The 15,509-nt window shown below is 41.6% G+C and overlaps 1 protein-coding gene across 1 annotated transcript in view; it reads right to left on the minus strand.

Annotated features, from left to right (window-relative positions):
* Positions 1-15,509, minus strand: part of GADL1 (GAD like acidic amino acid decarboxylase 1) — a 396,024-nt gene that overhangs the window by 181,399 nt on the left and 199,116 nt on the right. The window contains exon 8 of the mRNA XM_088463515.1: positions 6,571-6,625. Within this exon, the coding sequence (XP_088319641.1) occupies positions 6,571-6,625 (55 nt within the window). The remainder of the gene's footprint in view (positions 1-6,570; positions 6,626-15,509) is intronic.

The raw sequence follows: 15,509 nt of genomic DNA on the forward strand, positions 1-15,509 counted from the left end.
CTCCACAGAAGTAGCAGGTACTGTAGGAGAATGGTGGCAATACATTAGGGAGCTATTGGTCGGTCCAGTCACTTTCCCCACCCATAATCCGGATCACCTGGGGCCACCAAAATTGCCACCGCTGGGCACCCAATGGAGGCCTAAGCCCAGGCACTTTGTACAGTACTTGCCATCCCCGATTTGGTTCGTATATACATAACAAAATCAACTCGCAAACTAGCTACGTATACAAAAATTGGTGCCAATATATTATTAATTATTCTGAACTACTCTTTTTTTGGAAAATATATATTTTACATATATGGAATTTATTTTTCTAAATGAGTCATTTAATAAAGCTGCAGTCAAAGATACATTGAATTTAGTTACCAGGAGCTACAATTAAGATTAACAAAGTGTTTACATTACATTTGGCAATGCTCAATAATGAGCACATTTGGTAATGAGACAGTTTCCTGCTGATGGATTCACTGCATGATCTGTATCTCCGTCAGGGAGACATTATTCACATTCACTTTGCTTCCCCTGCATTATAAATCTTGTAAAATTGCATAGGAATTTGTGATTGGCACTTTCAGCCACTCAGTGTGGAAAGATTGCAGCTTTTGGGGAACTAAATATAATGGTTGCATTTTTTAACTTTAATTATGTTACTAATGGATTCTGAATTGTTTTACTTTAGTTTGAGCGGTATGTACTGCCAATATTATCAGCACAGGGGTAGAGCGCTAAGCGCATTATATTTCAAGCAATGTTAACTGGTAAATTAGGAAAAAAATCCTGTTTTTAAAAGATATACAAATTAAGTCATTAACATTATAGAAATGATTTTAAAGGATAAATGAATAACCCCTAACCACTGTAAGATTTTATTATGTTGCACAGAACATTTTTACTGTAGATTGTGATAATGTGGAAGATGTATCAAACCTTGGAGAGAGATAAAGTACCAACCAATCAGCATTTAACTGTCACTTTACAGACTGTGTTGGAAAAAGACAGTTAGGAGCTGATTGGCTGGTACTTTATCTCTCTCCACTGTATCTCTCGTCAAGATTTGATACATCTCCTGCCAGTGGTATATCTATAATGGGTGCAGGGTGTGCTCCTGGGTCCAGGGGGGCCAACACCACACACCCTGCACCCATTTCTTCAATTCTTACTTCTCCATAGTCCCGCATCTGCGGTAGCAGTACTGTACAAATCGTCAACAAAATGGCACAGTGGAGATTTTTCTGGTGTTTTGCTCGTGCAGTAGGGAAATCGTGATTAAAATGGCTGCCGCGCCATTTCCCCGGTGACCTGAGAATTCGCAGTAGACTCTGGCACTGCGCTAGAGTCTACAAGTGCCCAGAGTAGTAAAGAAAAAAGAAGAAAAAGGACTCTGTGTGGGGGCACACTTATAAGTGTGCCCCCACAAAGAGGGCCTGATTCAGAGCCGGACGCTCTTTCAGAGCCGGACGCTCTTTATTGTATTTTTATAACGGCCTCCTGGCCGCTCGCATAGCTGTGGGTGACCACCCACAGTTAGTGCGAGCGGCCAGGATGATGGTACTTGCGACGAGACCCTTGTGGTAGGGTTTCGTTGCCGCAAGTCCCAGTGGACTTCTTGCTCTTACAGATCATGAAGTACACCCACTGACATCACTTGTGATGTCAGTGAGGCCGGTCCGAGATGGTAGGCGTTCCCATGGGAACGCCTCCGTCTGGGCAGCCACGTCCCTGACCCACCCACCAAAGGGGGCGGGGCGTGCTGTCACTCAACATCGACAGCACACCCCCTTTGTAGCAAGACCCGGAGCGATGGCTTGCCCGTCGCTATCTGGCACTCACGCATGCGCACGACGGATACGCCTCCATCGTGCGCATGCGCACTGGGCGAACATCGACCCGCTTGCGAGCGGGTCTGAATCAGGCCCAGAGTCCTTTTTCTTCTTTTTTCTTTACTATAAAGATTATATACGACTCTGGGGAGCACCATTGACCAAACAGAATTACTACCAACATATTTTTACATGGTAGTTCTGTTTCAATTGCAATGTTTAGTGATTTCTTTGGTCATTTTGACGAGAATTCAAAATCCAAATTTAGGTGAATTTTTGAAATACCCTCTGTCTTTTCCTTTGTGTGGACTTGCCTAAAAAAACTTTTTTGTATATAAGTGCCCAGAGTATACTGCTGCGCTCAGCGCACTGCCGGCTGCCGGGTCTCCACCACTGTATAATTAGAACATATATCATAATAACACAAGAAGTGAGAGGTATAAAAAGGGAGACATGAAATGTAGGCCAATCAGTCCTGTTAGAGAAATGGTTGGTGTGTTTTAGTTTTGGGTAGTTACTGTCACATACTGTACATAAAGGCTATCAGTCACAGCAGGTTACAAGTACAAATATTTATTAGTTAGGTGACTGGAGATCAGTAAGTGTGGGACATAAATAGCAACTCTAGAAAGGAGTGTAGAACCCAAGAAATAGCACTAATAAGTACACTCAGCCAGACTGTCAGGTTTCGGCCTAAGATCGAGGCAAACAGAGTGCCATCCGGGCCTAACCTCAAACTAACTCCCTGAAAGCTACCCAACAATTCTTAGGGTTTTCTAATTATTTTAGACAATTTATTTAGAACTTCTCCACTCTGGTTGCTCCCATCACAGCTCCCACCATGAAGGAAGCCAATCCTACCCATTGGTCCACTTTGGCAGTAATGGCATTTCAAAATCTAAAAACAGAATTCTCCACTGCACCAATCCTTCACCAACCACAGCTTGAAAAACCCTTCATTCTGGAAGTTGATGCCTCTTCGGTGGGGGTGACAGCTGTGCGGTCTCAAACTGCTGAGGATGGAAAGACTCACCCATGTGGGTTCTTCTCGCAAAATTTTTTTTCAGCTGAGAAAAATTATGCCATCGGTGACCAAGAGTTACAAGCTATGCACTTGGCATTGGAAGAGTGGCAGCACCTTCTGGAGGGTGCTGTCACCATCATTACAGATCATAAAAATTTGGTTTACCTCCAAACAGCTCATCAATTAAATGCTAGACAAGCTCGTTGGTCCCTCTTCTTCTCTAGGTTTGACTTCAAGCTTCAGTTCCGCACTGGAGTACTGAACAAGAAAACTGATGCCCTATCTCGGTCTTTTCTATCTGCACAAGAGGAAGAGGATCAACCTCAAGTTCACCCAATCCTGGACCCTCTCGTCTTTGCTCCCACTCAACTCCTGTCTCCCCCACCAGGCAAAATCTTTGTTGCACCACAACTGTGTCAAGACTTAATGACATGGGCCCATGCATCCATTTTTTCTGGACATTCAGGCATTCTTAAGACTTACAAATTTTGCAGCGATCTTACTGGTGGCCTACCATGAAGAAAGACAATCAAGAGTTCATCATGTCCTGTGTCAAGTGTGCTCAGCATAAAGTCACTCGCAATAAAGTCGTGGGCCCATTACATCCTTTGCCTGTTCCAGTTGCTCCATGGACACACCTCTCTATGGATTTTATTTCAGAATTACCACCGTCCAAAGGACATAACACCACTTGGGTGGTTGTGGATCGATTCTCAAAAATGGCCTATATTATTCCCCTAGTCGTTCTTCCTTCTGCTCCACATTTTGCAAAGATATTAATCCGAGACATCTTCAGGCTATATGGTTTGCCCAAAGAGATAGTAGATAGTATCCGATTGAGGGGTACAATTTGTATCCAAGTTTTAGAGAGCACTGTGTATGTCCTGCGGAATTAAGTTAAAGTTCTTTTCCGCCTATCACCCACAAACAAATGGTCAAACAGAGAGGGCACATCAAGAGTTGGAAACAGTTATCAGACTTTTTGTATCCTCTTCACAGGATGACTGGCTCAATCTTTTACATTGGGCAGAGTTTTCGCATAACTTCAGGTATCATTCTTCTTCTGATTCCACTCCAATTTTTGCAGTCTATAGTAGACAACCACGAATGCCTGATTTCCAAGAATTGCTGTCCATGGAAGTTCCAGCCATAACTAACTTGGTAGGCTCATTTGCGGACTTATGGAGAAATATTAATTGTTCCTTGAAGAAAACCTTAAGGCCTCTGACGTCCATGTTACTCAAGTTGTTAGAGCTTTTTACAAAATATTTCCTGATAAGCCTTGTGGGTGTCCGGAGTCCACCCTGAAAAGGGGGAGGTACTGTCAGGTTTTGGCCTAGGATTGGTACTCACCACAGCACTGACTTCCCCTGACTTCTTATGCGGTCAGTCCTCAGGTGCGGTGGTGAGTGACATGCTGAGGATTAAGCTGCTTCCGTGGCTTCATAGTACTTTGGTTGCTAATTCAGAGACTCAGTCGCACACATATATACAAGTGTTGCAGAACAAATTAATCAGCACAATCTCCTGGCACATTCTACTTACATCGCATTGCAACTAAGATGCATTTTCAGCAAATAAAGATGCCCGACTCTAGCATAGTTACACAGGACCTGGCTGCTCACTCACGCAAGTCATGTCACGCTGCATGGCATAATGTGGATAGATTCGGGAGGTCACATCTGTAGCCTTGCACATTGATCTTTTTGTGAAGAACTGTCTGGCTCTGTGCTCCTAGACTTGTCTTCATTAGACCAGATGCTGTGGTATACCCATGTACTCTTTTTTTGTGTACTGTCTTTCCATTCTTTTCAATTAAGTGCCAAGTTCAAGCAGTATTAAAACCTGTTAAAATTCTAGAGTTTTGTGGTCTGCCCAAATACATCCTGCTTTGTATCCATAGATCTAAAGGTACGTAACCACTAGCAGATAGTGGAACGACAGTACGATTGCAACATTGTAATTGTACAGTCGTTCCTCTTCCCCTGTAGTGCCTACACTGAACGATATGTCATTCAGTAGTTATCGGCAGATTGACCAGCATGTTCAGGCGATGATTGAGGTCGGAAACTACCAGCAGGAGCATGCATTGCTGGTCATTTCCGACATTTTCATGCCCGATTTGTGCACTATTAATGAGCTATTGAACAATAATGATATCGTTACTGTTCAATCGCTCATTTTAAATCAGCAAGTGGATACCCGCCTTAAGTCTGCTGCATCCTTTTCTCAGTGTCAGACCTTGTCTTATCCCATGGCCTTGTGTCTTCCTCATTTGTTTTAGATTGTGTTGGGTAATAACTATTTTCTGTGCTACTTTGTTATGGTTTCTTCTTCCCTTTATTAGTCACCTATCCTGGAGTTTGCATGCTTTAGTTCTGATATTCCTCATGCTCTTTAAGTTATGGGGGCATCTGGGTGTGTGGGGAAAGTTTGCTCATGTAGGATTTAAGTATTGTTTTTGCTGCAGTGTGCTGGAGGGCAAATCTCTCTTTTTTTCTGTGTGGGGAAAGTGCCAAAGGGCACAGATTAAGTAGAGGTTTGACCTTCCCCATTCTCAATTTGTCCTGTGACAGACTTGTCTGATTAGCTTTGCTCTGTCTGTGTATTCTTTATGTTTCCATTTTACTTCTATTTTTGACCCCTGACTGCCTCACCTATTTTGGTTTGACTACTAGATATTTTACTGCTTTCTCTGGACTCCTGACCATGATCTGCCTCATTATACTTCTTATGTGACTCTTTCCCTTGGTTACAGTATCAGCTTTGGTATGTACTTAAGTCATAAATCTTTGCATAATCTCCTAAATTACTTGTCATATGTATTTATATTAGTTCCGCACTGGGATCCCATTCGCCTTCAGTTTTTGATCAGTAATCTCCTGCTGATAGCTGCATTTACATTATACAAGCTGCAGCATAGATTTACCTGCCATCTCACACAGTAACCCTTAATAAAAGTAATTCATTTTTAATTCAATATGTATTATAAAAGGTGGTTCCAGTATGTCTAATAGATATTGTTCAAATTCAGATTTTTTTTATTATTTACAGAACTTTGCAGATAACTTTTTCAGCATAATAATTACTGCAATAGGTTTAAATTGTTGTAAATTTTATTATGCAAACTATAACATATTTGTGTCTGTTTACTAAATTTTGTAACCAGATTAAACAATACTACAGTACAAATGAAAAAATGTATATTATACTAAAATAAATTTGTCTATTCATCAAGCCATTTATCATTTTAATATATACTACCATAGGTAGTCCTGATTGTTGCTGTTTACATTATCATTATCTTACAAATTTTATTTCATTTGACATTTTATTTATTATTCAGCATGTTAATCAATGTAATTGTATTAGTTAATACGCAATTTAAATTTAATTCTGGGCAAGGAAATACTTTTAGAAAACTGATTTTTTTTTTAAATTATTATTATTATACAAAAAAAATATCCAACAACACATTAGCGTATGTGTAATATACTCTCAAGGGTAGATAGGGGGTTGCCTTTTTTAAATTCAGCTTGTCAATTATAATTTCTGTATGTTTTATTTTGTGCTTTACTTTTTTTAACTGCAAATGAGAAAAAACACAACGTAAAAAAAACTGCATGAGAGTAATAAAGTATTGGATACATTGTATGTGTCTTTAAATTTGAAGCAAGTGAACAAAGGTTAGCTTTATTAGAATTTACATTTTTGTCCACTTACTTCTTCCTTTGCTTTCTGCACTTGTTTCTCCAGTTCATCAGGTATCATCTTGCCTCTAAAAATAAAACAGAGCTACATTAAAAATTAGACATAAAGTAATACTTGAGTGAATTCTTAAATGAATGCACATAAACAAATAAGTAAACTTAAATTCATTAAGAAATACTACATTCCTATGGTAAACCTAAAACAGTACTAAACAATAATAAAGGCAAAAATAAAAATAAAATAACCTCATAATGCTTTCAAAATGAGCATTTAATCATATTACATACATGACATAAGGACCTGAGAGAAAATAATATAGCTCATATTAGAACATAATAGTAGTTATAAACAAGTCATATATAACATTTTATTGATTGTTTAGTGACTGTAAAGACCATAGGACCATACAATCACATTCATACTCAACAGTTACACATTAAAGCATATAAGCATGTCCACATAGAGTAATGTATATGAATTGTCAATATTTATGGCCATGTAATAGTGTAATATATATATATATATATATATATATATATATATACACACACATATATGTAATAGATATACTACTCTTGAGTGTGCGGTCCCAGTCTTAAATACACAAGCCTTGGTGTGTGTTGTGACGCATGAGGCCGAAGAGCGAGTGTGTTCAACCACCCACAGCGTGCGTATATCAGAGCATGACCGCACACCCAAGAGTGGTATATCTATCTTGGTCACAGTGGGAAGTAGTTCAGGCATGTGATCACGCGGGAAGGTGTGTGGTTATTGGGAAATAATACACGGTTATGTGATTTAGTGTGTCCAAACATGTTCATCCATCAGCCATAACATTAAAACCACTGACAAGTGTGCTGAATTGCAATGATTATCTTGTTACAATGGCATCTGTCAGCAGGAGGCATATATTAGGTAGCAAGTGAACAGTCAGTTCTTGAAGTAGATAAGTTGGAGCAGGAAAAGGAAAATGCGGGAAAAATGCTGGCTATGTCACTCTTTTTCCATTTTTTGTTTGATGCCCTGGGGGGGTCCTGGGCTGGACATTATTTTGGGGTGCTCTGAGCCCCGGATGTGAAACGTTGAGTATAGGGACTGCTAGTGACAGAGAAGCCTTGACGAGGCCTAGCAGCATCCCATGTATTTGCAAATGCATGCAACTAATATCTCTGAAAATCTATTAACATATAGTGTTCATACAGTATATTGTTGCTAGTATAATTCAGTGTGCTGAGGAACAATAGGGGGTTAAAACCCCCTCTCTTTTCTGTATGATAGAAAGGTGTCAGATCACATAGTGCATTGCAGCTTGCTGCGTGTGAAGCTGAGTAGTCACAGACCAATCAGAGTGCCAATGCTGACCTCTTCCCACCTAGAAAGCACCTACAATGGGTACATGAGCATCAGAATTGGACCATAAAGCAATGGAAGAAGGTGGCCTGGTCTGATGAATCACATTTTCTATTACATCATGTGGACATCCAGATGCATTTGTGTCATTTACCTGGGGAAGAGATGGAACCAAGATAAAGGCAAGCCGGCAGAAGCAGTGTGATGCTCTGGGCAATCTGCTGGGAAACCTTGGGTCTTCCCATTCATGTGGATGTTACTTTGAATGTACTATCTACCTAAACTTTGTTGAAGACCAAATACACCCCTTTATGGCAACAATATTCCTTGATGGCAGTAGCCTCTTTCAGCAGGATAATGTGACCTGTTCAGTAATGGTTTGAGGCAGAAGTTCCCAAACTTGGTCCTCAATGCACCTTAACAGTCCAGCATTTAAGGATATCCATGCTTGATCACAGATGAATTAATTAGTACCTCAGTCAATTTGATTTAACCACCTGTGCTAAACCATGGATATCTCTAATACCTGAACTGTTGGGGTGCCTTGAGGAGTGCATTTGGAAACCTCTGGTTTGAGAAAATTGACAAAGAGTTTGACTTGGCCTCCAATTCCCCAGATTACAATCCGATCGAGCATCTATGGGATGTGATGGCAAAAGTCTGAGCCATGGAGGCCCAACCTCACAACTTAAAGGATCTGTTACTGTCGTCTTGGTGCCAGATACCTCAAGACACCTTCAGAGGTCTTGTGGAGTCCTTAACTTGACAGGTTGGATCTGTTTTGTTGGCACAAGGGGAACCTACAGCAGGCGGTTTTAATGTTATGACTGATGGGTGTATATAGTTGGGTGCTGTCCCCTTGGGTAAACAGTAGCACTTCTTTTGCAGCAGCTGAATAAAAGCACACCAGTACAGGGCCTTGGTATAAATATCCACAGCTAGTTTTATTTTGAAGCACAAAATAAGCAAAACATAAAAATAATCCTGGCCTGTCTGGCACTACCTATACATAACTATCTAAAGCTGGGTACCCACTAGGTTGACCCAACCCGCCAACCTTTCTGATGATTGGTAAGCGTATACACACTTACCAATTTGTCTGCCTGATGTGCCAGGCTTGACAGCTCAAATGGTCAGGCATTTAAATTGTCCGCCCAGTTGAGCTGGTAAATCACAGCCGAGTACCACAGCATGTGTACGGGCGATTGGATATGTCTGTGAATGACATCATTCACAGACATATCTGCTGAACACACCCAGTGATGCACTATAGATATATATAGCGCCCATTTAACCAAACAGGCGATATATCTATCAGTGTGTATTCAGCTTAAGGGTGGAAAGACCTAGGGGTAAATTTACTAAAGTGAGAGTTTTAGAAGTGAGTTTTAGAGAGATGTTGCCCATAGCAACCAATGAGTTCATCCACATTGGCTAGGGATTAAACTTAGACACACTATTCAATTTACAGAAATCATTGCAAAAGCGTAAGCTCTCATCGGGTTTTAGAATGAGCACAATGGGACTTGACCACTCACTATGTGAATCTTTCTTTAGACTCCATTTTCTGTTGGGTTTCTGGAATTCTATAGGGCTTTAGGTTAACCTTAACCCATGGTTCAGTGACTATGAATGTTGTTTTACAAGGTATGTGAGAAAACAAATCTCTTTCTTAAGAGAAATTATTTAGCCTCATGCTGCTGAATAGTTGAAAGGGTTTTGTTACTTCAGGAACCAAGGGTACTGTGAATATTGGAAGGACAGAACTACTCTATCCTTCCAAGGTTTTTTAAGATTTACATGGCAGATCTGTTCTGGCTTCTTTTCCCAGGATGGTACAGTACATTTAAAATTAACCTCACCCACTTTTTCTATGATTTCAAATGGTCCTTGCCAAAAATTTGTTTTCTACTGTGGGAAACAAAATAATCACTCTGTCTCCAGGAGCAAAGGTGTATAATTTGGAATTGCGATTGTAAATCCTTTGTTGTACCTGTTGGACCTGTTTCATGTGCTCTCTCGCTATCAGCACCACTGCAGCTATTTGTTCCTACATGTAAAAAAATGCTCAATAACAGTTTTGTAAGGACTGGGTTGCCCCTCCCATGTCTATTTTGCAATATCCATAAATCTACTGGGGTGTCTCCCATACAGCAAACCAAAAGACAAAAACCCTATGGAAAATTACAGAACCTCTCTAATAGCCAGCAATAAATAGGGTAACAAATAATCCCAAACTTTCCCATTTTTATTCACCATTTTCTTAGCATATTCTTTACAGTTTTTTAAACCTCTCCACTAAACCATTAGTCTGAGGGTGCTACACAGATGTCCTTAGATTACCAACCTTAAAACAGGCAGCACAACTCTTGAGACAGGTCTGACACCATTGTTTTATATACCTTAAGAACTATCAATTGTTCCACAATATCTACTCCTTTCTTGGACACTTGGTAAAACAAATCTTGATGTACTGCCATGTGAGGGTATGACAACCTACTATCAGGCTCTACCACTTTTACATTCTCTCTAGCCTTTACCAAAGTATGGTTTTTTAACTGTGATCAGACATACCATTAACTGGTTTAACAACATTTCCTACTTCAGTAGGAGTTACATCATTGTGTGCCCCACTGCTGCTCTCTTTAATTGCAACTTTACAATCATGCTCGATAAAGGGAACACTTCCACTGCCACTGCATCAGTTACATTATCAAATGGGTTTGGATTATTTACTTCTATAACATATTGGGTTTCCCACAGCTTCGATAAGTGTGAAAAATCTCTCCCTAATGTAAAATCAAATATCAATTAAGAAACTAATTCCACAGTGACTACTGTGGGACCACACTGTGTTTCTATGTTCACTTCAGCAGTATCATATTGCTGTATATCCCCGTGTTTATGGTTTGCACCAACAGTTTTCCTATGACATATTGAGGGATTCACCAACTCGGCTTTTATAAGAGTAACCAGGCTACCAGTCTTCTACAGTAATTATATGCATTTGTTTATCTGACTCAGCTTGTCAGACATTCACTTTAAGCACAGGCTAGATGAGCAAAGAATGATACTCTGGAAATTTACACAGCAGTATTACTTTGCAAAAGGTTCAGAGGTAAGTGGACAATTAGCAGCAACATGGCCCAAGCCACCACATCTAAAAGTCTGATCATATTTATTATCAAGTCTTATATGAGGCAGAAACCTTCCTGGAAGACTCTGTAGATCACTTTTGCAGGACTAGGGGTCAGTGGAGTATGTGACAGCCTAGTTCCTCGGCTGTCACATACCTCTCCACCATTTCAACCAGCTGATCTGCTGTTTTAGGGTCCCTGTAGATAACCAACTTGAGCAGAACTGCAGATAGGGACTATAGATATTGGTCAATAATGATACTCTCCACAATCTGTAGCCCTGTCAGAGTCTCTGACTGTTGCAAATTCTTGGAAAGATGGATGGGGTCATGCATTTGAGAGCTGGGAGGTTTGTCCACTTGGTATTTCTAGTGATTAACTCATTGTGGTCGAAAAGACATCCAAACGATTTAAAATTTCAGTTTTGTGTGTCATTGTCCATGTCATCAGTAAGGCTTAAGTCAAAATATGCCTTTTGCTTTTCAACAGTCAATAACAGTGCCAAAAGACTTGCACACTGATCTTTAGGCCATCTTGCTCTCTCAGCTGTTCTTTTAAAAGTTGTTACATAGGCTTCAACATCATCATTGTTTCTCATCTTTTGCAGAAAATTACCAGCCCGTATCATTACCAGTTATTTATTACCAGCTATTTATATAGCGCACACATATTCTGCAGCGCTTTATAGAGAAGAATATTTGGCCATTCACATCAGTCCCTGCCCCAGTGGAGTTTACAATCTATACTCCCTACCACATGTACACGCCACACATACACACTAGGGTTAATTTTTGGTAGGAGCCAATTAACCTACCAGTATATTTTTGGGTTGTGGGAGGAAACCAGAGCACCCAAAGAAAAACCACGCAAGCACAGGGAGAATATACAAACTCCGCACAGTTAGGGCCGTGGTGGGAATTGAACCCACGACCTCAGTGCTGTGAGGCTCCGTATGGAGCTGTGGCTAGTTGTGACATTCAATTAAGCATTTCCATATAGTGCTGCTAGATGCTGCACCACCTCTTTTAAGGTTCTGTGGTCCTGGTGTTGTTTCCTGCAAGTCATCAATAAACAATTGCTGTTGCCTCCAGTTTTCCTCAATAACAAATTGCTGTTGACTCTGGATGTCCTCAACAATCAATTGCTGTTGCCTCCAGGCCTCCTCAATGGCCAATTGCTCCACCTTGTTGGCTTCCTGCTGAGCCGATGTAGCCTGGGTCTTATCTATGTCTTTCATGTTATCTCTTGGTATAGGAGAAAACAGAATCTTGCTTTCCTAAAAACCTGATGATGACACCACCATAAAGTTCACAATATTACAGTTGCCCCCACAAAAAAAATGGATTTCTGTCACTTTAAATTTTTTACATAGATTTGTAAAGCTGCAATTTAAGTGCCATGCTTGCTTTTTCTACCAAGTGTTGCAAGATCAAGTCAAGGGGTGCCATCTCATGGGGTAAATGGTTTCACTTCTCTTGCAGCAGCTGAATAATAGCACACCAGTCCAGTGTATTAATACAAGTATCCACAGCTAGTTTTATTTCACAGCACAAAATAAACAAAACATAAAAACAAATCCTGGCCTGTCTGGCACTAACTATACTGTACATTCATCTCCCCCTCTAAGGGTGGAAGTATATAATGTCCAACGCACATAAAACAACATTTAAATATAGCATTTACATAAAACAATATCAGTTCCTCTCAAGAGGTCTGTAAGCCTGCTCCCCGTAGTGAGAGAGTGCCCAGAGAGTCAGACACACATTTATTAGCCTCTTATAGGTGGTCTGGCAATCAAGACTGATAATTACCAAACAGAAGTTAAGAACGTGGATCATATATACCTCCCAAGAACAACTTCCCCAGTGCCTTTGTGACAACACACACACACATATTTGTACATACTAGGGGTGAGCGGGTTCGGATTTCTGAAATCCGAACCCCCCCGAGCCCCCCGGATCCGAGTCAGGCTCGACTTTTCCCGCCTGACTCGGATCTGAAATCGAGGCAAAACGTCATCATCCTGCCTTCTGGGTCTCGCGGGTTTTGGATCCTATATAAGGTACCCGCGTCGGCGCCATTTTCTCACTCGGCTGTGGACAGTGAAGAGGGAGGGTGGGAGTTAGGGCTGGCTGTGCTGTGTAGTGTAGTGTAGTGTAGTGCAGAGTAGTGTTGTGCTGTGCTGTGTTGCGCTGTGCTGCTGTTGTCCACTACTTCAAAGTCCATAGGGGCTGGCTGTGTTGTGCTGTGCTGCTGTTGTTAATAGGGGCTGTGTCCACTACTTCAAAGTCCATAGGGGCTGGCTGGACTGTGTTGTGCAGTCAGTTCTCCATAGGGGCTGTGTCCACTCCAAAGTCCTGTGCAGTGTCCCAGTCCTAAAGGGGTGCTGTAGTGTTGTCCAGGGGGTGCTCTGTCCATCAGGGGTGCTCCCCCCAAGTGCTGAAAAAATAATATTTTTGTGTGTTTGTGAATTGTGTGCGCAGTAGCCGCACGTGCATCAACAAAGTAGTGCCAAGCGTGCGCCTGTGTCATAAGTAAAGGGCTGGCTGGCTTGACCGTTAAAGGGTGCTGTAACCCCCAAAGAACACTCCAGTCCAAACAAAAAAAAAAATTATTTTCTGTGTTTGTGAATTGTGTGCGCAGTAGTCGCACGTGCATCAACAAAGTAGTGCCAAGCGTGCGCCTGTGTCATAAGTAAAGGGTCGGCTGGCTTGACTGTTAAAGGGTGCTGTAACCCCCAAAGTACACTCCAGTCCAAACCAAAAAAAATAATATTTTCTGTGTTTGTGAATTGTGTGCGCAGTAGCCGCACGTGCATCAACAAAGTAGTGCCAACCGTGTGCCTGTGTCATAAGTAACGGGCCGGCTGGCTTGACCATTAAAGGGTGCTGTATCCCCCAAAGTACACTCCAGTCCAAACCAAAAAAAAAATTATTTTCTGTGTTTGTGAATTGTGTCCGCAGTAGCCGCACGTGCATCAACAAAGTAGTGCCAAGCGTGCGCCTGTGTCATAAGAAAAGGGCCGGCTGGCTTGACCGTTAAAGGGTGCTGTAACCCCCAAAGTACACTCCAAACCAAAAAAAAATATTTTCTGTGTTTGTGAATTGTGTGCGCAGTAGCCGCACGTGCATCAACAAAGTAGTGCCTAGCGTGCGCCTGTGTCATAAGTAAAGGGCCGGCTGGCTTGACCGTTAAAGGGTGCTGTAACCCCCAAAGTACACTCCAAACCAAATAACAAAATATTTTTTCTGTGTTTGTGAATAGTGTGCGCAGTAGCCGCACGTGCATCAACAAAGTAGTGCCAAGCGTGCGCCTGTGTCATAAGTAAAGTGCCGGCTGGCTTGACCGTTAAAGGGTGCTGTAACCCCCAAAGTACACTCCAGTCCAAACCAAAAAAATAATTATTTTCTGTGTTTGTGAATTGTGTGCGCAGTAGCCGCACGTGCATCAACAAAGTAGTGCCAACCGTGCGCCTGTGTCATAAGTAAAGGGCCAGCTGGCTTGACCATTAAAGGGTGCTGTAACCCCCAAAGTACACTCCAGTCCAAACCAAACCCCCCTCTCTTTTCTGTATGATAGAAAGGTGTCAGATCACATAGTGCATTGCAGCTTGCTGCGTGTGAAGCTGAGTAGTCACAGACCAATCAGAGTGCCAATGCTGACCTCTTCCCACCTAGAAAGCACCTACAATGGGTACATGAGCATCAGAATTGGACCATAAAGCAATGGAAGAAGGTGGCCTGGTCTGATGAATCACATTTTCTATTACATCATGTGGACATCCAGATGCATTTGTGTCATTTACCTGGGGAAGAGATGGAACCAAGATAAAGGCAAGCCGGCAGAAGCAGTGTGATGCTCTGGGCAATCTGCTGGGAAACCTTGGGTCTTCCCATTCATGTGGATGTTACTTTGAATGTACTATCTACCTAAACTTTGTTGAAGACCAAATACACCCCTTTATGGCAACAATATTCCTTGATGGCAGTAGCCTCTTTCAGCAGGATAATGTGACCTGTTCAGTAATGGTTTGAGGCAGAAGTTCCCAAACTTGGTCCTCAACGCACCTTAACAGTCCAGCATTTAAGGATATCCATGCTTGATCACAGATGAATTAATTAGTACCTCAGTCAATTTGATTTAACCACCTGTGCTAAACCATGGATATCTCTAATACCTGAACTGTTGGGGTGCCTTGAGGAGTGCATTTGGAAACCTCTGGTTTGAGAAAATTGACAAAGAGTTTGACTTGGCCTCCAATTCCCCAGATTACAATCCGATCGAGCATCTATGGGATGTGATGGCAAAAGTCTGAGCCATGGAGGCCCAACCTCACAACTTAAAGGATCTGTTACTGTCGTCTTGGTGCCAGATACCTCAAGACACCTTCAGAGGTCTTGTGGAGTCCGTAACTTGACAGGTTGGATCTGTTTTGTTGGCACAAGGGGAACCTACAGCAGGCGG

Source organism: Taudactylus pleione, unplaced genomic scaffold (assembly GCF_031769625.1).
Source record: "Taudactylus pleione unplaced genomic scaffold, aTauple2 ptg000053l, whole genome shotgun sequence".
Classification (NCBI taxonomy): Eukaryota; Metazoa; Chordata; class Amphibia; order Anura; family Myobatrachidae; genus Taudactylus; species Taudactylus pleione.